At 38.9% G+C, this 20412-nt stretch overlaps 1 protein-coding gene across 1 annotated transcript in view; it reads left to right on the top strand.

The window, feature by feature from the left end:
* DPY19L1 (dpy-19 like C-mannosyltransferase 1) overlaps nucleotides 1-18332 on the top strand; it is a 104201-nt gene extending 85869 nt beyond the window's left edge. Inside the window, exons 16-23 of the mRNA XM_046668934.1 lie at nucleotides 259-330; nucleotides 2183-2232; nucleotides 6780-6804; nucleotides 7518-7637; nucleotides 9587-9761; nucleotides 10518-10617; nucleotides 11755-11880; nucleotides 15519-18332. Of these exons, the coding sequence (XP_046524890.1) occupies nucleotides 259-330; nucleotides 2183-2232; nucleotides 6780-6804; nucleotides 7518-7637; nucleotides 9587-9761; nucleotides 10518-10617; nucleotides 11755-11880; nucleotides 15519-15675 (825 nt within the window). The 3' untranslated portion in view covers nucleotides 15676-18332. The remainder of the gene's footprint in view (nucleotides 1-258; nucleotides 331-2182; nucleotides 2233-6779; nucleotides 6805-7517; nucleotides 7638-9586; nucleotides 9762-10517; nucleotides 10618-11754; nucleotides 11881-15518) is intronic.
* Nucleotides 18333-20412: the final 2080 nt, after the last annotated feature.

Below are 20412 nucleotides of genomic sequence, written 5' to 3'. Positions count from 1 at the left end.
ATATTAAGTTGGGCTCTCTAGTTAGAAAAGTAGTGTGCAAAAAGTGAACGGTGATCTCTATGGTCACATTTTATACTAACAAGTGTTTAGGGACTGTATTTCTTAGTGTTTTCAATTCAACATTTTGGAGAGTTTTGTTTCTATGGACATGCATCTTCATTTTTGTGATGGGAATCAGTCATTTGGTTCATTATTTGAAATGAAATTTTGTCTGTTTAAAACAACATTTTCCTCTAACAAAACGTCTCTGAATTTCAGACTCCACTGCGGTATACAAAGACGTTATTGCTTCCGGTTGTTCTTGTCGTGTTTATTGCAATTGTTAGAAAGGTATGTCCATTGCTTTAAGAGCTCTTTCTTATAATAAAACATTTTCTTGTTTCTACGTAGTAGTTACATATACTAGACTATGTGTTAGATACAATGTTTTTTAGATTTATTGAAACATATTCTGTATTTTCTTTCTAATAATCTTTGATGAAAATTTATAGGCCTTAAATATATTCTGGTATCTGCCAGCATAAAATAGACATAGGAAAAGGATGGCTCAAGTTTTGATAGTCGTGTATTTGGAAAGACATGATCATAGAGGCCATATTGACCCAGACAATTGTTTTTGCCTGTGTAAATTATTACTGACTCACTTTTCTTCTATGTAATATTTCCCTAATATTTAATATATGCCTTTCTAAATAATTTGTGCAGTGTTCACTAACTCCTGGATCGAGTTTATTATTAATTGAAAGAAAAAAATAGAATATTAACAATGTATTACTAAACTTGATAAAATAGTTAGACTCCCAACTTGGCTTTGATAATGAAATTCTAAGCCCAGATATGAATCAGGCCAGGGAAGTTCCAATCTTTAGTGAAGAGCGGGTGTGATATTCTTTTTTCTTTTAAGAGTCGGTGAATTCTGTAACTGCAAGTATTTTAAGAGAATGAATTGAGATTAATCTGTAATCAAAAAACAGATGATAGACCCTGAAAGTTTTCTGATTTGTAGGTAGTGATGTCTGTGTTAACACAATGCCATATTATTTGTAGAATATTCCGTACTATAATTATTGTTCACATTTATATATTTGTACTTTCCCAAAACATTCAGGTTTGTTATTTCAATTGGTTATTCAACAGCCCTGTGGGATACAGATATTATTATCCCCATTTTGACAGATGCAGAATTGGGAGACCAGAGAGGTTGTTACCTGTCTTACATCGCGTCCATTAGAAAGCAAGAGAAGAGCAAGAATCAGACTCTGCACCTTTCCCCCCTCATTGGATGTAGATAGTATTCAGTTTTGTAGTCTCACAGCCGTTTCAAGTCTGATCAGTTTATGGTTAGTCAGTTTCTGCTGTGTGCCAGGCTCTTTGCTCCCTTCGTACTTTTGCATCCTTTGTGTGGGCGGGCATCCTAGTAGGTAGCTGGGATGTTTGATTTAAAGAAGAATGACTCAAATAGAAAGTGGACAGTTATTTTCAAATGTTTAAAAGCCTGCCACATGAAAATAAGATTACACTCATTTTGGCTCCTTAGAATTATGGTCAATTCCAGGAGGTAGGACTTTTGACCAGAATTGGTCTGGACTGAGTAGGAAAGTGTTGTAGACTGAAGCAGCAGCTGGGTGGTTCTTCCAAGAGCTGGATTAAAACCTGTCAGCAGTGTCATAGAGGACATCCGTACTGGGGATGGGATTTCAGATTAGATGACCTGCCAGGTACTGCTAACTATGAAAACACAGCATTAGCTAGTTGTGCTTATCAGTCTCTGAGCCAGTTTTCCAGTTACATGTGTGTATGGTTAAGGAGAGGCATTGCCAACAACCTTGGAATGGTGGAATTCACTGAATGTGAATCAGAAGCCAAAAGATCAGGTTTTAAGACCCAGAAATGCTGCTTAGCTGTTGTCCGGCTTTAGGAAGATCGTTTAATGCATCTGAGCCTGTTGCTCATTTACAAAATGAGGATAATAAAATCTGCCTGAACACGGTTGTTGGGTATTAGATATGGTCAAGTACTGTACAAATGTAAGATTATGTTGTTGTAATTATTACGATTTTCTGAGTCATCTCCATGCTTGTTATATTTTTAAGTAAAAGTTTGACAGTTTAGAAGATGCTTTAGTCAAAGTTTTGTTTTTCCCAAAACAGCTGTCTTAAAGTGTTTCAAAATCTATTTGCAGATTGTTAGTGACATGTGGGGTGTCTTAACTAAACAACAGACACATATAAGGTAAATATGCTATTAATAATTTTGTTACTTCCTCCATTCATTAAGTAGAGATTTACAATGTATTTATTTTATAGTTACGTGTTGTACACTCAACATTTGATAATTGACGTTTTCGATTGTTGTCATCCCCCTTCTTTGCTTCTCTCATTATTTCCTGTCTGTGCAGAGCTCAGCACATCACTTATTCATACTCACATCCCATCCAGTCCAATCTGACAGGAACCCTACACATAATCTATACTTGAAGGACACAGCTTTGTGCTTCGGTTGAACAGGGAAAATAAATTATTCTGTTGATGGTTCTAGGACTAATGGACTGCTTTTTCAGAGGAGAGCAGGGAAGTATAAAACTGGATCCAGGGGCTGGCCCGGTGGCACAGTGGTTAAGTGTGCACATTCCGATTCAGCAGCCTGGGGTTCATCAGTTCAGATCCCAGGTGTGGACATGGCACCATGTGGCAAGCCATGCTGTGGTAGGCATCCCACATATAAAGTAGAGAAAGATGGGCACGGGTGTTAGCTCAGGGCCAATCTTCCTCAGAAAAATGGAGGAGGATTGGCAGAAGTTAGCTTAGGGCTAATCTTCCTCGGAAAAAAACTGGATCCATACCTTACTTTTTACACAAAATAAACTCCAGATGGAATAAAGATTTAAATATAGAAAAAAATGAAACCTCGAAACTAACCAGGGAATTATTTTTATAATTTTAGCCTTAGAGAGGCCTTGTTAAGTATGACATAAAACCTGTAAGCTAGAAGGAAAGACTGACAAGGTTGACCAAATAAATACCTTGATTTGGTAAGTTCTGTAAGCATTGTTCAAAGAAAAAGAGAAATTGGGGAAAGTATTTGCAATATATGACAAAGGACTAATGAGCATCATATATAAAGAACTTCTATAAATTAATAAGAATAATACTAAAAATCCATTAGAAAAATGAGTAAAGGACACAGGCAGGCAACTGAGACAAAAATTCTCATTTTCCCTTTCCCACTACGCTCACGTCCCCCGGGCCTCCTTCCCTTGAACCACGGCCAGTTGCTTCCCGCCTCTGCAGTCCTGCAGTAGTACTAAGCCCATAATTGTGCTGCCTGCCTCCCACCTCCTACATGTCACTTTCTTCAAGAAGCCTTTCCTGACCATCATTTCTGAGTAGTCTCCCTGGTATTCTCCACCATCACACCCTTTATCTTTCTCTCAGCATCTGTCACCATTTGTATTTAAATACTGATGTTGCCTGTATCTCCTGAAGGGGGAGGGGTCATTTATGTTGAACAGTTTGTATGCAATGCCTGGCACATAGTAAAGAAGAGTAGTTGAGTGAGTGAAGACACATAACTAATAGATAGATGAAGAAATGCTCAATCCCCTGATAAAGGTAAAGGAGAACTTTTTTTTTTAAATCAGGTTTGTAAAGATTTATAATACCCAGTGCTTGCAGGGGTTGGAGGAAGTAGTTGGGCGGGCAGTTTGGCAATGACTAGCAAAACTTACAGTGGGCCTGTCCTTCAGCCCAGCAGTCCCACCAATGCAAATGTGTCCTCTAGAAATGCTCACAGGGATGCAGCGATAATGGTACAGAGATGCCTGTTGTGGTTGTGTGTGTAATATGAAAAATGAAACAACCAAAATATCCACTAGTAAGGCATTGGTTTAATTATGACCCAATCATATAATGGAATGCTGGGCCATCTTTATGGAAATATTTCCATCATACGTCATTGAATTAAAAAATTACGAAACAGTATATAGAATGATTACACTTTTGTTTAAAATTTGAAGATTTTGTGTGTTTATTTGTGCATAGGAGGGATCTGGAGGATAAAACCTGTAACTATTAAGAGCATGGGATTGGAGATTGGAGTAAAGGAAGTTTTAATTTTACTTTCATTCTTTTGTGGGATTTTTTAGGGGGTAGAGTTTGTTGAATTTATGTGTGTCTGTATTTTCTTTTATAACTGGAATACACACAGCCTTATATATTATTCTCTCACCTCCAAATTTCTACCAACCAGTGATAAATTATTGCATGTACTCTTGAGACAATCCTTATTCTTATTTAGAAACAATTTGCTGTAACTGTGCCCGTGCTTATACTGAAGCTTTGAAGGCCAGGGGAAAAGGAAAAAGTTTCTGGTATATAATGCCAGAATTTCTCTTCACTTTGAGATGAAGTCATTTCTGAAGAGCTCGGGAAGGAGCTATGAAGTTACAGCTATAGTATGAAGCTCTGGAAGAGAAAGGTGGAACTTTTCACAGAAACAAAGCAGGCCTTTGAAGAATAACTCAACCTATAGAAATAATTGCGAAAACCACTGAACTTCATGGGGTTTTCAATTCAAGTAGGATCAGAGCTTTTTTGAAAGGAGGATGGAACATTGACATTTCATTTACCTAAGTTCTAAAGTAATACGCCAATATAAAAAGGGGATGGGTAGGAGATACATTTTAGTTATCAAGATGTGAGTACCAGTATCCCCTTTATTCAGGGACCTAAGGGGTAAAGTAAGATAGAGGCAGCATGATGTAGTAGAAAATATTTTGCCTCTGAGATCAGTCAAAATATAGACCTGCCTTTGTCACTTAGCAGCTCTGTGACTCGCTTTCCTTGGTTGTAAACTGGGATAATAAATAGTTGTAAGATCAGAGTTAATGAGATATACTGAGCATTTTAACATTGTAGGTGTTCAATAAATGGTAACTGGTAATTTTTGCTTGGCATGAAAGAAGAATAAAGAAAAATCCATTTCACTTCCTTCATTTGCCCTATATTTTACTGAGTTTGTTACTACATCAGTATTTTTGAAACCAAATTCTCAAGTCAGATTATTTGCTACCTGGATTAGGGGTTAATTTAATCATTTGTTCATTCATTTAAAAAAAAATTGAGCTTTATGTGCCAGGCAGTGTTCCAGGCCTTGGAAATATATCAGTGCTCAAGATAGAGAAGGTGTGTGTTACCAGTTCACACATTTGTATCTCTGACCCAGACTTCTCCCTTGAACTCAGATTTGTACATGTGACTCTCTGTTTGTCATCTCTACTTGAGTGTCCAGTGGAAGTGTCAAATTTTGTGAACAGAAAACTGAACCTCTGAATGTACCCCTGCCAGCATGCTTCTCCTGCATCTTCCCATCTCACGTGGCACCACCCTTCCCCCCCACGCTCTCTCTTCTCTCATCAGGCTGTCTTTGTTGTAAGCCCATTGAGGACCTTCCTACCATGGGGCTTTGCATTGTCTGTTCTCTCTGCCCGAAGTGCTCTTCCCTGAGGGATCTCAGGCTCAACCTCTCAGCTCCTCGGGCCATGCTGAAATGTCACTCAATTGGTGACCACACTGATTAATAGATGCCTTTCCAGTCCCCCAACACTCTGTTCATCTTTTACCCTGTTTCCTTTCTCTCTGTAGTACTTACTGCCATCTGATGTTCTATTTATTTGCTTTTTGTCTGTCTCCTTCGATTTACATGTAAGCTCTGTGAGGGCAAAGGTTTTTTTCCATCCTGCTTACTGATGTATCTTTGGTGTCATCTGTGCTCAATGAAATTGAGTGGAGGGATCGGTTTGTACCTTTTACTCCTGAAGGGTTCATTTTAGTAGGGAGAGACACATGATCACTGAGTAATCTGATAAATGGAAATTTGGTTTTCTATGGGAAGACAAAGCAGACAAGTGGAGTAGGAGTGGTTAAGGAGAGGGGCACTGAACGGGGGAGACACAGGCGCCTCTGTGATGTTTGAAGGAGCAAAATTAGTCTAGCGTGGCTGGAGCACAGTGATCAAGAGGGAACACGGTAGAAGAGGAGTTTCAAGGCGGAGAAATGGGGGCCAGCTTAGGAAGACCATGTGTAGCATGGTAAGAATTTGAGAGTTTATTCTCATTACATAAGACTCCGCTGGAGGGTTCTAAGTAAGGGAGCGTCATGACTGAATTCCCATTTCCAAAAGATTGCTCTCCCTGCTATGATGAGAATCAGCACGGGCTGGAGGGTTCAGTGAGATATGGGGAGGATATGTGGGGCCCTGGGCATGTATCCTTTCTCTGGAAATTAAAACTGTTAAGCAAGCTAAAGGTGGAATTTTGTGGCTATTGGTATATTCCAGAGCTGCTGCTGAAAAAATCTCCTATGTGGCTTCCTAAATTGTCTCTATAGCAGCTCCAGTTTATGAGGAAGCTGAGGGACCACTTGGAATGAGGAGCAGGGGTATGGGACTGTGAAGGCTTCTGAGTTCCCCTTCGCTCCCGGCTGGCCAGGGTATCACCCGTGAGGTGTTGGATGCACCACAGCGTGCCTTTTGTTGGCCTACTCAGTCTCTGTATTCACCTATGCAGGATATGCAGCATAGTCATTTTTTAAAAAATAAACTGTCTTAAAAGACTGTAGCACCGGTTTTGGTTTATAACTTTTAGTTATTTTGACTTTTGTATGTATGTGTGTCCTGAGGGAATATTATAGAAGTCATAAAACTCATAAGATAAAAATGCAAATAATTGAAGTAAGTGCTTCATGAATGATTGAATAGTAGTATTTCTTTTTCCATTTCAGAAAACCCCAGTTTGATCATGGAGAGGTAAAGGCTGATATTGCTAAAATTTACGTTATTTTAATATTTGCATATATTTGGACTTTTCTTTCTAGTTCCAGGTTGTAAGTTTATTGGTAATTGTCACTACTCATCTTCAAAGTAGGCCTGTATGTGTTTTTATAAGAATACTACAAACATGACCATCCATTTGTTAAAACAATTAAGTGGGAACTCAGTTGGTCTACTCTGATCATCCTCAGGGTAATAGCAGTTTGTCTCTGGAACCCAGTTAGACGCATACGTATGTGGAGGATCTTCTGCATGACGGGTGATCTCTTTGCTCTCTGCTCACCTTGCCCTGAGGCTTTGGAGATGTGATGGGTGCTCCTCCCATCTCCTGGTGATTCAGCTTGGTTTTGATGGCTGTTCCAAGGTGCAGCTCTGGGATCTTAAACAGCAGTTGTTTACCACTTTCCTGCCTTAGTCTGGTGGTAGCACCAGTGTAGATTCAGAAATGTGGGCTTTATTAGCCACAGGCTGGACTCTGAGCAGAATTATAGAACTACTTGTCTTAGGGACTTTATAATTTTAGTCCTCTAGTAAAATGAAAAGTTCAAAAGTAAATTTTAAGACTTATTTCAGAAATCAAAATATTACTACTAAGAAAAAGACCCCTTTTCTGTGTATTCACCAGTTTAACAATTTATTCTTAAACTTCACAAATAGTGGGAGTAAAAAATATTTTCTCTTTCTTTCAGCTGGTTTACCATGCATTGCAACTGTTAGCATATACAGCCCTTGGTATTTTAATTATGAGACTAAAACTCTTCTTGACACCACATATGTGTGTTATGGCTTCCTTGATCTGCTCAAGACAGGTAAGATGGTTGTTAGGTTGGTGTTATAGCTACTATGATAATTTTACTCCAGCCTTTGTTATTGAGTGGCCCTAAAATAATATTGTTACCCAAATTAAATTGTTATAGTTAAAGTTTGTTGTGGTTTTCTACTAATCTTTCCTGAAGGGTAAGGGCCAAAGCAGATCATTTGCCCTTCTAACTTCTAAAATAGTCCTTGGCATACAACAAATGCTCAATCAGTGCAGGCTGAATTCATGAATGATTATTACAGATGTTGACAGAAAGAAGAGCTTAAATTGTAGAAACAACCTTTTTTGTTTTGACATTGGTATCACAAAGAATTCTAACAATTGATTTCAAGTTACAAGTATTTTCAAATTATTTGTTCTTTTTCAGTATCAAGTTTAAACATTTTTTTTTCATTTATACGAGTATGCATTTGTATGTACCTCCCCAACTCTACTTTTTTATATTTAGTTTAAGCCATCTTCTTATTTGCTGGTTATTTTTCCTGGATAACTGCTTCCTTGCTCTGTATTCACAAATCTATGCTTCTCCATAGTGTCATCTTTTCATCAATCAGGTAGCCAAGGTGCAACAGCATTACTGTTTTTAAATTTAGCAAATATTTGCTGAACATCTACACCATGCGCTAGTGATGAGGGTAAAGTAGTAGTTAGGAAAATCAGAAATCAAAAGTATATGTATGCCCTCCGGAAACTTGAAATCCAGCTCTACAGACATGTAGCGACAAAATATTAAAGAGAAAATGATAGGGACAAAATGATACTACAGTAGTCCTCCTTTATCTGTGGTTTCACTGTCTGAGGTTTCAGATGCTTGCGGTCAACCATGGTCCAAAAAAATTACATGGAAAATTCTAGAAATAAACAATTAGTAAGTTTTAAATTGCGTGCCATTCTGAGTAGTGTGGTGAAATTGCACACCATCCTGCTCCATCCTGCCTGGGACGTGAATCATCCCTTGGTCCCCTCTGTGTACACTGCTCACCCATCAGTCATTTAGTAGCCACCTTGGCTACTAAGATTGACTTTCAGATATTGCAGTGCTTGTGTTCAAGTAACCCTCATTTTGCTTAATAATGGCCCCAAAGCCAAATTTATTATTAGTTACTGTTAATTTCTTACTGTGCCTAGTTTATAAATTACACTTTGTTATAGGTATGTATGTATAGGAAAAAACATAGTATATATAGGGTTTAGAACTATCCTTGGTTTCAGGCATCCACTGGAGGTCTTGGAATGTATTCCTCGTGGGTCGTGGGGACTACTGTACTGAGTGTGGCCTATTTGAATATGGAGAAAATTAGCCAGCCTCAAGGTTCCCAATCAGAATGCTGGTATTATATTAAAGAGGCACTGCTTCCCAGAGGCTGACCCGGGCGTGAAGCCACTGTTTCTGACTCCTCCAGGTGACTCTTCCAGGTGACTCCTCCAGGCGGAGACAGGAGAACAGGCTGGTGGGAAGCCTCTCATCTTAAACCCACCCTGCACCATGACTTAGGATAAAGAGCCGTGCCCTAGGCTGGCTTCACAGGTGTGGGACCCCTGCGATCTCACAGGGGCCCACACTCAGAAGGACTCTGCACCTAGTTTGATGCTCTGGTGTTTTTGAACTTCTTAATAATTTTTAAACAAGGGGCCCCACATTTTCATTTGATGCTGGGCCTGATGAATTATGTGGTAGGCCCAGCCTTACCTGAATCTGGGAGTAGAGAGAACAAGTTGAAAGAAGAGCTTCTTCAATCATGGCCCACCTATTTAAGGCTGATTTAGAATTCTTTTGATCCCTCAGGTCATTGTTTCTGGAACTTTTTCCTTAGGATAATTAATCCTGTATCTGAGACTCTATCAGAGATTGTATTCTTCTCTGGGAAGATCCAGTGCTTATTGGATACATGCTGCTTTGTACTAACAATTGTCAATGTATTCTTAATTTGGTTTCAGCTATTTGGATGGCTGTTTTGCAAAGTACATCCTGGTGCTGTTGTTTTTGCTGTGTTAGCAGCAATGTCAATACAAGGTTCAGCAAATCTGCAGACTCAGTGGAATATTGTAGGGGAATTCAGCAATTTGCCACAAGAAGAACTTATAGAATGGATCAAATATAGTACTAAGCCAGGTAAAAAAGTAATATTATTTTGCTACTGTTTTTCCCACGATTTTATATACCACTGCAAAATTCTTAACCCAGTTTACTTCCAGTGGTCTTACTCTTTCTAAGCAGCACTGCTTCTAGATTATCCAGAAAAGGAGATGTCAGTCTTACTTAAGTGGTTTGCAAAGAAAATGTTATACGTATTTTCTAAGTAATTTATTTTGCTATTTTCCATAAATTCCAATTTTTTCAAAATTTATCCAAAGTTTTACCCACCACAATTTAAAATAATTTTTATGCTTATTTTCTTAACGAATTTTTAATCTTAGTCTTTCACATTCCTTCTTGAAATGAACTCATGGAATCTGATATTTATTCGTCTTTAGAAAGGGAGATTTTGTTGTCATCTGAGTATCAAGTGACTGAATATTGAACCATCTTCCAGAATTCCTTGGTGCTATAGAACTTTTCTGGTCAATTTGATACCTCTTTCCTGGAATCAGGAAAGATTTCTTAAACATTAGGGGAAAAAAACAACCGGAAATTCTCAATGATGAGATGATGAGGCTCTATATTCCAGGAAAAATAGTTTACCCAAGCCTAGTTGCTGACTGCTACTTTTGTCAGCCACCGACCTCATTCTGGTCCTGCCATTGAATCTTTAAGTCACGAGCCTCTTTCGGCCTCGACCTTTCACCTGAGAAGTGACTGAGTTGACCAGAAGGAGATCCCTGTGATGCTCACTGAGTGGCTTCCTAAGACCTTGCTCCTGCTTTGCAGATGCAGTGTTTGCGGGAGCCATGCCCACAATGGCGAGTGTCAAACTCTCCGCTCTTCGGCCCGTTGTGAATCATCCACATTATGAAGATGCGGGTTTGAGGTCAGTACACAATTCTCACATTGTTGAAAACGCATTTTTCATATAAATAGTGGATGATGGAACCAGCAAAATAATGAGGAGTGTTTCCAAAAGGATGTGGTGAACTGGGATTTATAGTGAGGGGAGAGAGGAGTGCTGAGATAAGACTGTGAAGTTAGGTACAAAACTGGCAAGGCTCAATAGGGTAATAAAACTACAACCTTTGTGATTATCTTCTCTACCAGGCAGCACAAAAGGGATCTTACCGTATCAGTTTTCTCCAGGTTAACAAGGCTATAGAACATACAGGGCCTCGTTAGTCGTCCTCATCCTTAAGTACCCCCGAAGAGTCATTAGCCTATAGCTGTTATTAAGGTTTTCCTGTAGGCCATCTTTCTTGAATTCTCAGGAGTCAGTTGAAATGGAATCCATTCAAAGAAAGTTTTATTCTGGTTTTCACAATATAACCTGCTAGAATGATCTTTTTTTTGTTTTTTGCTATTTGTTCATAAGTTAGAGTTTTGTGTTCTCTTTGAAAAGGAAATGGATTTAATTTTCGCGAAGTTTCTCGGGTAGGTCAAGCTATTAATTTCCAAAGTGACTAGGTGAATTCTATCAATATATTCTTTTGTCCAGCAGTGGGACATACACTTTATAAATAAAAAGCTTTTTCATTAAAAAATCAATTTCAGCAAGCTAATTTCCAGAGCAATTGTATTGAATAAGTTTAGTTTTCTTTTAAATCTCGGAATAAAATGGAGAGCCATTTCATACTGGTTATTGCTGGTATCCAAGTGGGGCCTGTTGCGGCTTTGAAGTAGTCCTGTAGCTGTGTTTGTGCAGCCCATCCTCGTCCACACACAAGGTGCCTTCCTCTTATTGGTGATAGAGTGATGGAGAATTTAAAACAAAAACAAGCAAAGAAATGAACCAATAGGCTAAGTTTGGAAACGAAGGGATGTGTTAAACTGAACCTCTTCTCCCAGGACTCTTATGCCACTTCTGCCTTTTTCTTTTGACCTCCCGGATGCCCCTTAGCAGGAACTCCCATGAAGAATGTTCTCTTGACCTGATTCTTCTGTGTAGTCTTTCTTCCTAGTAGGTTGATTGCTTCCTTTTAATCTTGAAAATCTTCTGCCCAATTATGTTTCTTTAAAGAGCCAGAACGAAAATAGTATACTCGATGTATAGTCGAAAAGCAGCTGAAGAAGTTAAGCGAGAATTGATAAAGTTACAAGTGAATTATTACATTCTAGAAGAGTCATGGTGTATAAGAAGATCCAAGTGAGTACTCAGTTAATGTTTTATATTCATAAGACGCAAAAAGTTAATCCAGTCTCACGGCAAGTGTTTTACTAGTCATATGTGTGAGATGCATATAACATTTGGCAAAGTATAGGTGGAAAAAACTTTTTAGATAATCAGTTAAATTGAACTTTTTTTTTCTATTCATTATAAATATCTGTTTTTTTAATAATGATTTGCATGTGTACACTTCCTTAAAAGTATTATATTGGGGCCAGCCCAGTGGTGCAGCGCTTAAGTTCGCACATTCCTCTTCGGCGGCCTGGGGTTTGCTGGTTCAGATCCCAGGTGCAGACCTATGCACTGCTTGTCAAGCCATGCTGTGGCAGGCATCCCACCTTTAAAGTAGAGGAAGATGGGCACGGATGTTATCTCAGGGCCAGTCTTCCTCAGTAAAAAGAGGAGGATTGGCAGCAGATGTTAGCTCAGGGCTGATCTGCCTCAGAAAAAAAAAATATGATTTCCCAGTTTGCTCATATTTGTCTTTAACGTTTTAAACTTTCATGCAAAGTTGGATGTATTTTCTTTCGAAAGACTTGCAGAGTCTGAGACTAAATAATGAAGAGTCTCTTTGTAATTAAGTCAGTCAGACAGTGAGGGCCTCGTTTGTCCACGCCACATCTCTGCACCACACCATGTCTGTGATAGACAGGACCCCCTCCCAGCATCAGCTGAGAGTGCAAATTCTTTCTGCTGTTTCACATCTTATTTGAGTGAGATCGTAAGTAACTTTTCTGTGACCCACAGTCTCTTGAGTTTATAGTTTTAAGAAGTATCTATTTCCGCAGAAAAGTTCACTAAGCAGAGTATAGCAACAAGAGTTGGTAAGATCTTAAAAGCAAACGTGAATTCCAAAGTTGAGTGTGTAGAAATGTTGCACTTGGGTGACTAGACAGCAGAAGACAGTAGCTTGCTATTAAAATACCAATGCATTTGCTCCATGAGCAGCACAGACATGGGTAGTTTCATCAGAAATCAAGGATATTTTATGGAATACTATTATTTTTAAAATTCTCACTACTCTTTAAATAGAAGCCTTCAGAAAATTGCTATATCTGTGGCTTAATCATACTCATCCACCATTTATTTCAGTGAGACACAAGAGTGTTAAGACAAAATAACTAAATATTGACTCAGGAGTAAAAATAATTCTGTGACAAAATATCAGCATTGCCCACAAGGAAATTCAAACAATTTTTGATTGCCGGATGATTTGCATATGAATATGTCCCACGTGACTTGAATTTAATTAGAATCTATAGAAAATGTTATTGTTCTTAGAGTCATAATTTAGAAAATGGTTTAAGTCCTTGTGAATAAGGCTATATATAAAATTCATGTACTCATCTTTAATTAGCTTTGTCATATAAATTTAAGACAAAAAGGTCTTAAGCATCTCTCATAACAATTTTCTGAGGACTTTGTAATAAATGAATGGTGGGCTGACATTTGCAATCAGAAGAACTTAGTTTCTTGCCAGAGATTTCCACCAGCACTGGGGTCTCCTTTATTGCCTTGGGCTCCACTCTCCAGTTCAGTTGTGCCAGCCTGAGACACCTGTAGGTTACTGGAACGTAAAAATAAAGTTTCATGACCTTTTTCCCCCCAAGCTAATGACGAGCCATGATTCAAGGTTCTTCGCGTTCTCTAGGCCCTTGAATGCTGTTGTGAGTCTGTGGAAACTGCGGAGGCTGGGGCACTTTAGTTCTGAGATGGGGATGGAGCTCCTTGAATTTGCATAGCTTTAGTAATCTCATGTTCTGATGGTCAGAACACTTTTTTTGTACACAAGAAAGGATGAAAAGACAAATTGGGAAGTATGGCAGCAAATCTTGCACCCTGAAGAAGGTCAGCAGTGAATTCACTGGCTTCGGGTCGTCTGCATTTAGAGCTCACGAGGGGCACTAAGACTGAGAGCTGGTGGGGGGAGGAGGCTCCTGGATTTCCCTGTCTGGACCTTCACTTGCCCTTGTTGCGTTTGCTCCAGCAGGAGTGGAGAAGAGGAAGCTAAGGAAGAGGCTTTCTCTAGTCTGTTTTCTCCACTCAGTAACTAAAACAACACTCTCCATCTACTGTGAGGTTTCAGCCAGACAGATTGTAAATCTCAGGAGACCTTAGACAGGTGCACTCGGCTTAAACCTGGAAACAAAACACACAAGTTGTGCTGTCTGTTCTGACAGGGAAGCAAAGGGTGAGTGAGCTCAGGAGAGGAAAGGGAAGAAGGACTAATGTGTAGTGCTGACATTTGCAGTAGGAAGAACTGAGTTTCTTGACAGAGCTTTCTCCCAGCGCTGAGATCTCCTTTATTGCCTTGGCCCTCTCTCCAGTTCAGTTATGCCAGCCTGAGACTCCTGTATGTTACTGGAACAGAAAAATATGTCAGAACCGGGGGAGCAAATGGGGAACTCAAACAGAGAAAGAAAGGGAGAGGGACTAATATTTATCTGGGACTTACAGTGAGCACTATATTTATGTGATCTCATTTTCAAGTGGCTTAATTGTGTGGCTTGATTATCCCTTAAATACTTGACACCCTGTATTCAAATACAAGTACGAAAATACACTCAAATGCAAGTTGTAGATGAGTTTTTAATTAACTACTCTTTTATTCTCAGTTCTCTGCTTTCTTTCCCATTAATTCCAATAATAGAGTTGACATAAAATTAAAATACATGAATTCAGAAGAAAATTATTCCAATTTTCACATTTTTAAATGCTATTTAAAGATGGAGCTGGCTGGCCTAGGGAAACTTCAGGGAACTCAGATAAGGACTAAAGGATGTTACGCTTAGGCAGACAGAGCTCAGAAAGGCAGCTTTGCCCTCTTTTTCATGAAAGCATTTGAACTGAGTAGCTGGGTAGTTTTCTCCTTGCTGTGTTTCACTCTCTACTACCGTTGGCCTGCAGTGTACTAACAGTTTGGCCTTGGCATGTATGAGAAAGTTAAAGGGTAGAAGCCCAAGCCTAGTCATCTTATCACATGTATTCGATAGCGATAGAATCTAGTGTCAGTGAGAGATGTGCAAAAAATTTGCACCAAACACTCTTCATGGGAACACTCATGGGTAAAACCTTTTTGGGAGATAATCTGATGGAGGCAAATTGGGTAGCCCTTTGACATAACGACAGTGCTGGTTCTAGAATTTTAGCTTGCAGAAAGATATAGGCACAAGAATGTTTCTATCAGTGTGGTTTTATAATGACAGAATGGGAAACAATTAAAATATCCATCCATAAAAGAATGGTTAATAATACGTAGGAATGCTAGCAACTATTTAAAAGAATAATGTAGGTCTTTGTGTATTGAGATGGAAAAATGGATTCTTGAAAGGAGCTGAGGCAGAATTTAACTGAGATCTCTCTTACCCCACCACCTGAATTCACATATTTTGTATGTCTGTTTCTTTCTTTATAGTCACTTTTGCTGCATTCACCTTGTTCTAAAGAGGATTTATGGCAGCTTATAAATATAAATGATTTTGAAAGGATTTTTTTTTAAACTATATTAATTTAAAATGAAAAAAATGAAATGAGAGCATAAATATAAGAGTGTGCTCTGCTTTATCTGCCATTACATAATGTACTTTGGTTTTGAATCTGTACGTTAACATTTCTAGGCCTGGTTGCAGTATGCCTGAAATTTGGGATGTGGAAGATCCTGCTAACGCTGGGAAACCTCCCTTATGTAACCTCTTGGTGAAGGATTCCAAGCCTCACTTCACCACCGTATTCCAGAACAGTGTTTACAAAGTCTTGGAAGTCATAGAAGAGTGACTGCTGCCCACAGAGAAGTACATCAGTCATGGTTTTCATGTTTTGCTAATAACTCACGCCTTGTTTTTAATTCAAATCCCAAAAACTTTTATGGGTAACTGTTTTCAAATAGAAAACGTTTTATTTGGTCAATTTGAATGTCATTCTGATTGTAAAAATACTTACACTTTTATCAATTGGTACTATTTCAATGCACCCCATAGAATTTGCTATGCAAATGAGTATATGCTTGTACTTGACTTAACTATTTGTGCTAAAGTGAGCAAAACTACCTGTATAAAAAATATGATGGGTCATACAAGGATAATATGAAACTGTAGTCCATTCTGAACCGTGTAGGGGCTGATTTTACAGTTTATGGACTATTGATGCCCCTTGCTTCTTTTTCTGCCTCTTGCTCTTGTCTTTTGGACGTTTCAGTGATTATTGAATTCTCCTCAATCATGTCGGCCCCTGTCATCAACTTCAGTAAGAGTAGATGGGGCAGACATGGGTATTTGCTATGTAGAATTTTCTGTTTATTTCACTTCACGTTCCTTTGTTCTCTGTTGCTCTTGTTAATGAAGCATTTCCTGCCCATTATTAATCCAAACTCTTGGACCTGATAGTCAGGACCAAATTCCTGTAACTGTCAACCATGTGGCATTATCGTGTCTTTCTCTCTTTCTCTCCCAATATTCTTTGTCAGATAAGTGTTATTTGCTCATTTAGTTGTTTATCAAGTACTTATTCTTGGTTGAAAAAAAATTTAGTGGCAATTGTGTATTTTTCTCATCCTTAGTATTATTCAAATGTTTATATTTTAATACTTTTAAACCACTTTTAAAATTTTTCATGTTTAATTGTAGTTTTAAGAAAAACTATTTTGACCAACCCCAAATATAATGCGTCTAGAAACTAATGTATATTTGAGTAGACATAATTTACAGTGGAACAGTAGACTGTAGTATGTGGTAATTTTTATTTTACTGTTAAGATACAATAAAACATGAATAATTTTTGTGTCAAAAAAGTAAATGAATAATGATAAGTGAATGAAGTTTTTATATTTGCTTTTAAAATTGCCTGTCTTTAATGAGACAAAGCCTTAAGCCTTATGCTATAATTTTGGTTCCAAAAACCATCGTTTCAGTATGAGGAATGAATATATTCAGCCTTCCTCTTTATTTTTTTTCTTCCTATTTATTTTTATTTTGAAAAATGTTCAAACCTGCTTTGAATTCCTAGTATGAATTTTTGTTTCTTAGAAGTTAATTTGTGTGAAATGAGATTCTTCAAAACAGTGAATCCTCATAGTTCTGAGAAATGGTTTTAAGATTTTAAATTCTAAGCAAACCATGACTCTGGCAGACTACACATTTAATTATACAGTGTTCTCTTTATTAACCACAGGCAGATTAACCTCATTGTGGATTGTCCTTGAGACCTGAGTCCTCAGGGATGGTTTCCAGTGCCCGCTCCTGGGAGCCACTGAAGAGCTGTTCTCTTTCTGCCTTCTCACCAGAGCCCAAGGACAAGCCTGGTCTGGGGGAAGCACTAGCTTGCTTAGAACAGACAGCTGCAAAGACGGCCTCGGCTGAGGAGTGTGCAGCCCCGGCCTGCCCCAGAGCCCATGTTTCCCCTGGGGGCCTCCTTCTGACCCAGGGGGCCTCCTTCTCACTCCGAGGTTCGGTCAGTGTCTTCAGGTGCCTGCCCCTCTTTCTCGCTTGCTGGGTGACTTTTATTTCTTGGGCTTTTGCCAGTTTCAGAGAACAGGGAAGCAGCCCGGGAGTTGCGGGTTAGGAGTAGAATTTGAGCAATGATGCAGCAATCCAGAAAAACAGGGCGAGGGCACTTAAGGCCCAGGAGGGTGAGAGCTGCCCTGGTTGTGAGCGGGAAGAGGGGAGTATGCCCTGCCCTGTCTGGGATTGTTTCTCACCCGAATGTGGCTGTTTTGTACATCCAGCGGTTACAATTTTTTAAAAAATCATACTTTTAAAGTTATTCTTCCCACCCTCTAATCCCTTCCTAATAAATTCACGTGTAATGATTGGAAATTCTGTACAGCAAAAACATTAAAATACTGTTATAACTGTTTCATATGCTGGGAAAAGTTAAAAGCAGTCAAAGTAGATTTTTTCAGAAGAATCCTTTTGTAACAGAATTTATTAATGTAACTCCACCAGCAAGCTATGATTATATTTTAGGCCAGTCAGTTTAGAACAGAGGCCTTGGGCTACACTGCACACTCAGCCTTGGTCACATCTGGTAGCAGCCGGTGCTGTAGATTATAAATATCTTTTATGGCAACATAGAGTAGTAGTAGGTTCGATATCCATGACAAAACAGTATTAAAGCTCAGTATTTTGTGCATTTTTAGCATTAAAAATATCATTGCTTTAGTATGAGGAAGGTGAGGATGGACAAGGAGGCAATAAAAATAGCTATTGCTATGACATAAAAAAACAAAGTTGGGGCAGTATTTCTAAAAAGATAAGCCTCTAAAAATACCTAGCAGAAAAAGTGTAGTCTTAAAATAGGACAATGATATTAAGGAGAAAATGAAAGGATGTATCAGGAATAAAGTGGTATTGCATAGGAGTATTGTATTTTTATGAATTTTATGCCAGTTGTTTACATGTAAAATGTATGTTAAATAAAAAAGCTCATGAAAAATATGGAAAGTGTTTTGTTGATTATTTTCTTTGCCACCTTGACTGTGAACATGTTCAGCCTCGTTCTGTCGTCATATAACCGTGAACTGGTTTGTGGCAGATTGCGGTCCTGACTGATGGGGAAGGGTTAGAGCAGTGGGTCCATGAAACTACTTGGTTCTCTTCATTGGCGGTGCTTTAGGCATTGGGGTTACCCATGCTCTTCTGGTATTTAAGGCCATTACACACTTAACATTACTTTATCTTTCACATCAAGGGACACAATCATTCTTTAAAGCCATATTTTGGGGATAATTCCAGAGTTGCTGAAAACTTTTTCTCCTACGTAAATCCAGCTGGTCTCATGACATTTCCTAAACTAAAGCTTCGTGTTTTTGCTTGATACAAGCATCAGCTTTATTTTTTTGTCTGCTTGCAGGAAGGATAGTTTGGCTTCGTTCATGCCTATTTATTTAATTTCTTTACACAGTGGCATCTTCATTCTCTGACATCTTTGGAGAATGAAGTGTTCTCATACAGCAGTTCTTAAATGTAATGAGCATCAGAATCATTTGGAAGGTTTGTTACAACACAGATTGCTGTGCCCCACCACAGAGGTTTCTGATTTGAGAGGCCTAAAGTCGTGCTGTGGTCTGAATGTTTGTGTCCCCCAAGATTCATGTGTTGAAACCCTGAACCTCCAAGGTGATTGTGTTAGGAGGTGGGACATTTGGGAGGTGATTAGGTCATGAGGGTGGAGCCCTCACGTGTGGGATTGGTGCCCTTATTAAAGAAGCATGAGAAAACTCCCTTGCCCCTTCCACTGTGTAAAATTACAGCCGCAAGGTGCCACCTATGAACCAGGAAGCAGGCTGTCACTAGACACTGAATCAGCCAGTACCTTGATCTTGAACTTCTGACCTCCAGAACTGGGAGAAATTTATTTCTGTTGTTTATAAGATACCTGATCTGTGATATTTTGTTATGGTACCCAAACGAACTAAGACAAGTGGGGCCCCAGAATTTGCATTTCTAACCAGTTCTCAGGTAATGCTGATGCTCTTAGTCTGGGGCCCATATTTGAGAACCACTGCTCTAATGGAGGGGAAAAGACTCTCTGGAACACTGGCCTCCGGGGGGCTCCGTTCCTGACAGCGCTTATCCCAGTGCGACAGGGTAGAGAGTCTACCTTGCAAACTGAATTTTACTGGAGTCCCGTCTTTGTCTCTTAGGGGGCATTACTTGAACGGAACTTGCAAGGAGCGAAGAACAGATACGGTAATTTTTAACCAGAACGTTAATACAGCTTATTTGTGTCGTGTTTACTGAAGAGGTGAGTTATGAATCATTTAAATATTTTGAAGCTGTGAACTAGGCTGGGCTTGGGCCTGTTTCTTTTCAGTTCAGAGATGGAAAAAGAGTGAAATCCTTTGAAATCGAACATCCTTTTGTAAAATTACTTTCTCTAGAAGAAAATAGGTAAATTCAGTGATGTGTGTGGATTTTAAAACTTCATTTTCCACTGTATTAGTTTTGTTTGGCCCCAGAAATCCTCAGTCTTCTCTCATTATTGGAGAGCAGGTAAGGATCAGCTCTGGGTCATGGGTCACCCGTTTCTCTCTTCTTCCTTCCCTTCCCCCTCCCCCCAACTAGAAGTTTCTAATTTAAATCAGTCAAACTGTCCCCTATGCAGGAAAAGAGGAGCAGCTTTGAAACCTCTTGACATTCTTGAGTCGATCTTTACTTCTCAGTTCTGCATCAGTACAGACACACCTGTGTACCTTCAAAGTTGAAAAGAACAAACGAGAGCCCTTGAAAACTCTTTCTTTTTGCCTTTCCTCCCATGAGAGAGATTTTAAAATTCTGAAAGAATATAAGAGTTGAAGACTTCTCGTAAGATTTTGAGTCATTGTAGTGTCATTAAAAGGTGGATTTTTCTTTTTTTTGCAAAGAGATTAGGATAGGATTGATATTGGCTCTGATTCAAAACATGTTTTCTGTACTCAATTATCTCGAACCCAAAATTCTTATTACCTTGTTAGCAGTATGTTGTCAAAATGGCTTTCAAATAAATGGTAGTGCCACCGGGTATTCTGTTTACAGA

Source organism: Equus quagga, chromosome 8 (genome assembly GCF_021613505.1).
Source record: "Equus quagga isolate Etosha38 chromosome 8, UCLA_HA_Equagga_1.0, whole genome shotgun sequence".
NCBI classification, from domain to species: domain Eukaryota; kingdom Metazoa; phylum Chordata; class Mammalia; order Perissodactyla; family Equidae; genus Equus; species Equus quagga.
Note: the sequence above shows the minus strand (reverse complement) of the source record. Positions and strands in the feature narration are given on the sequence as shown.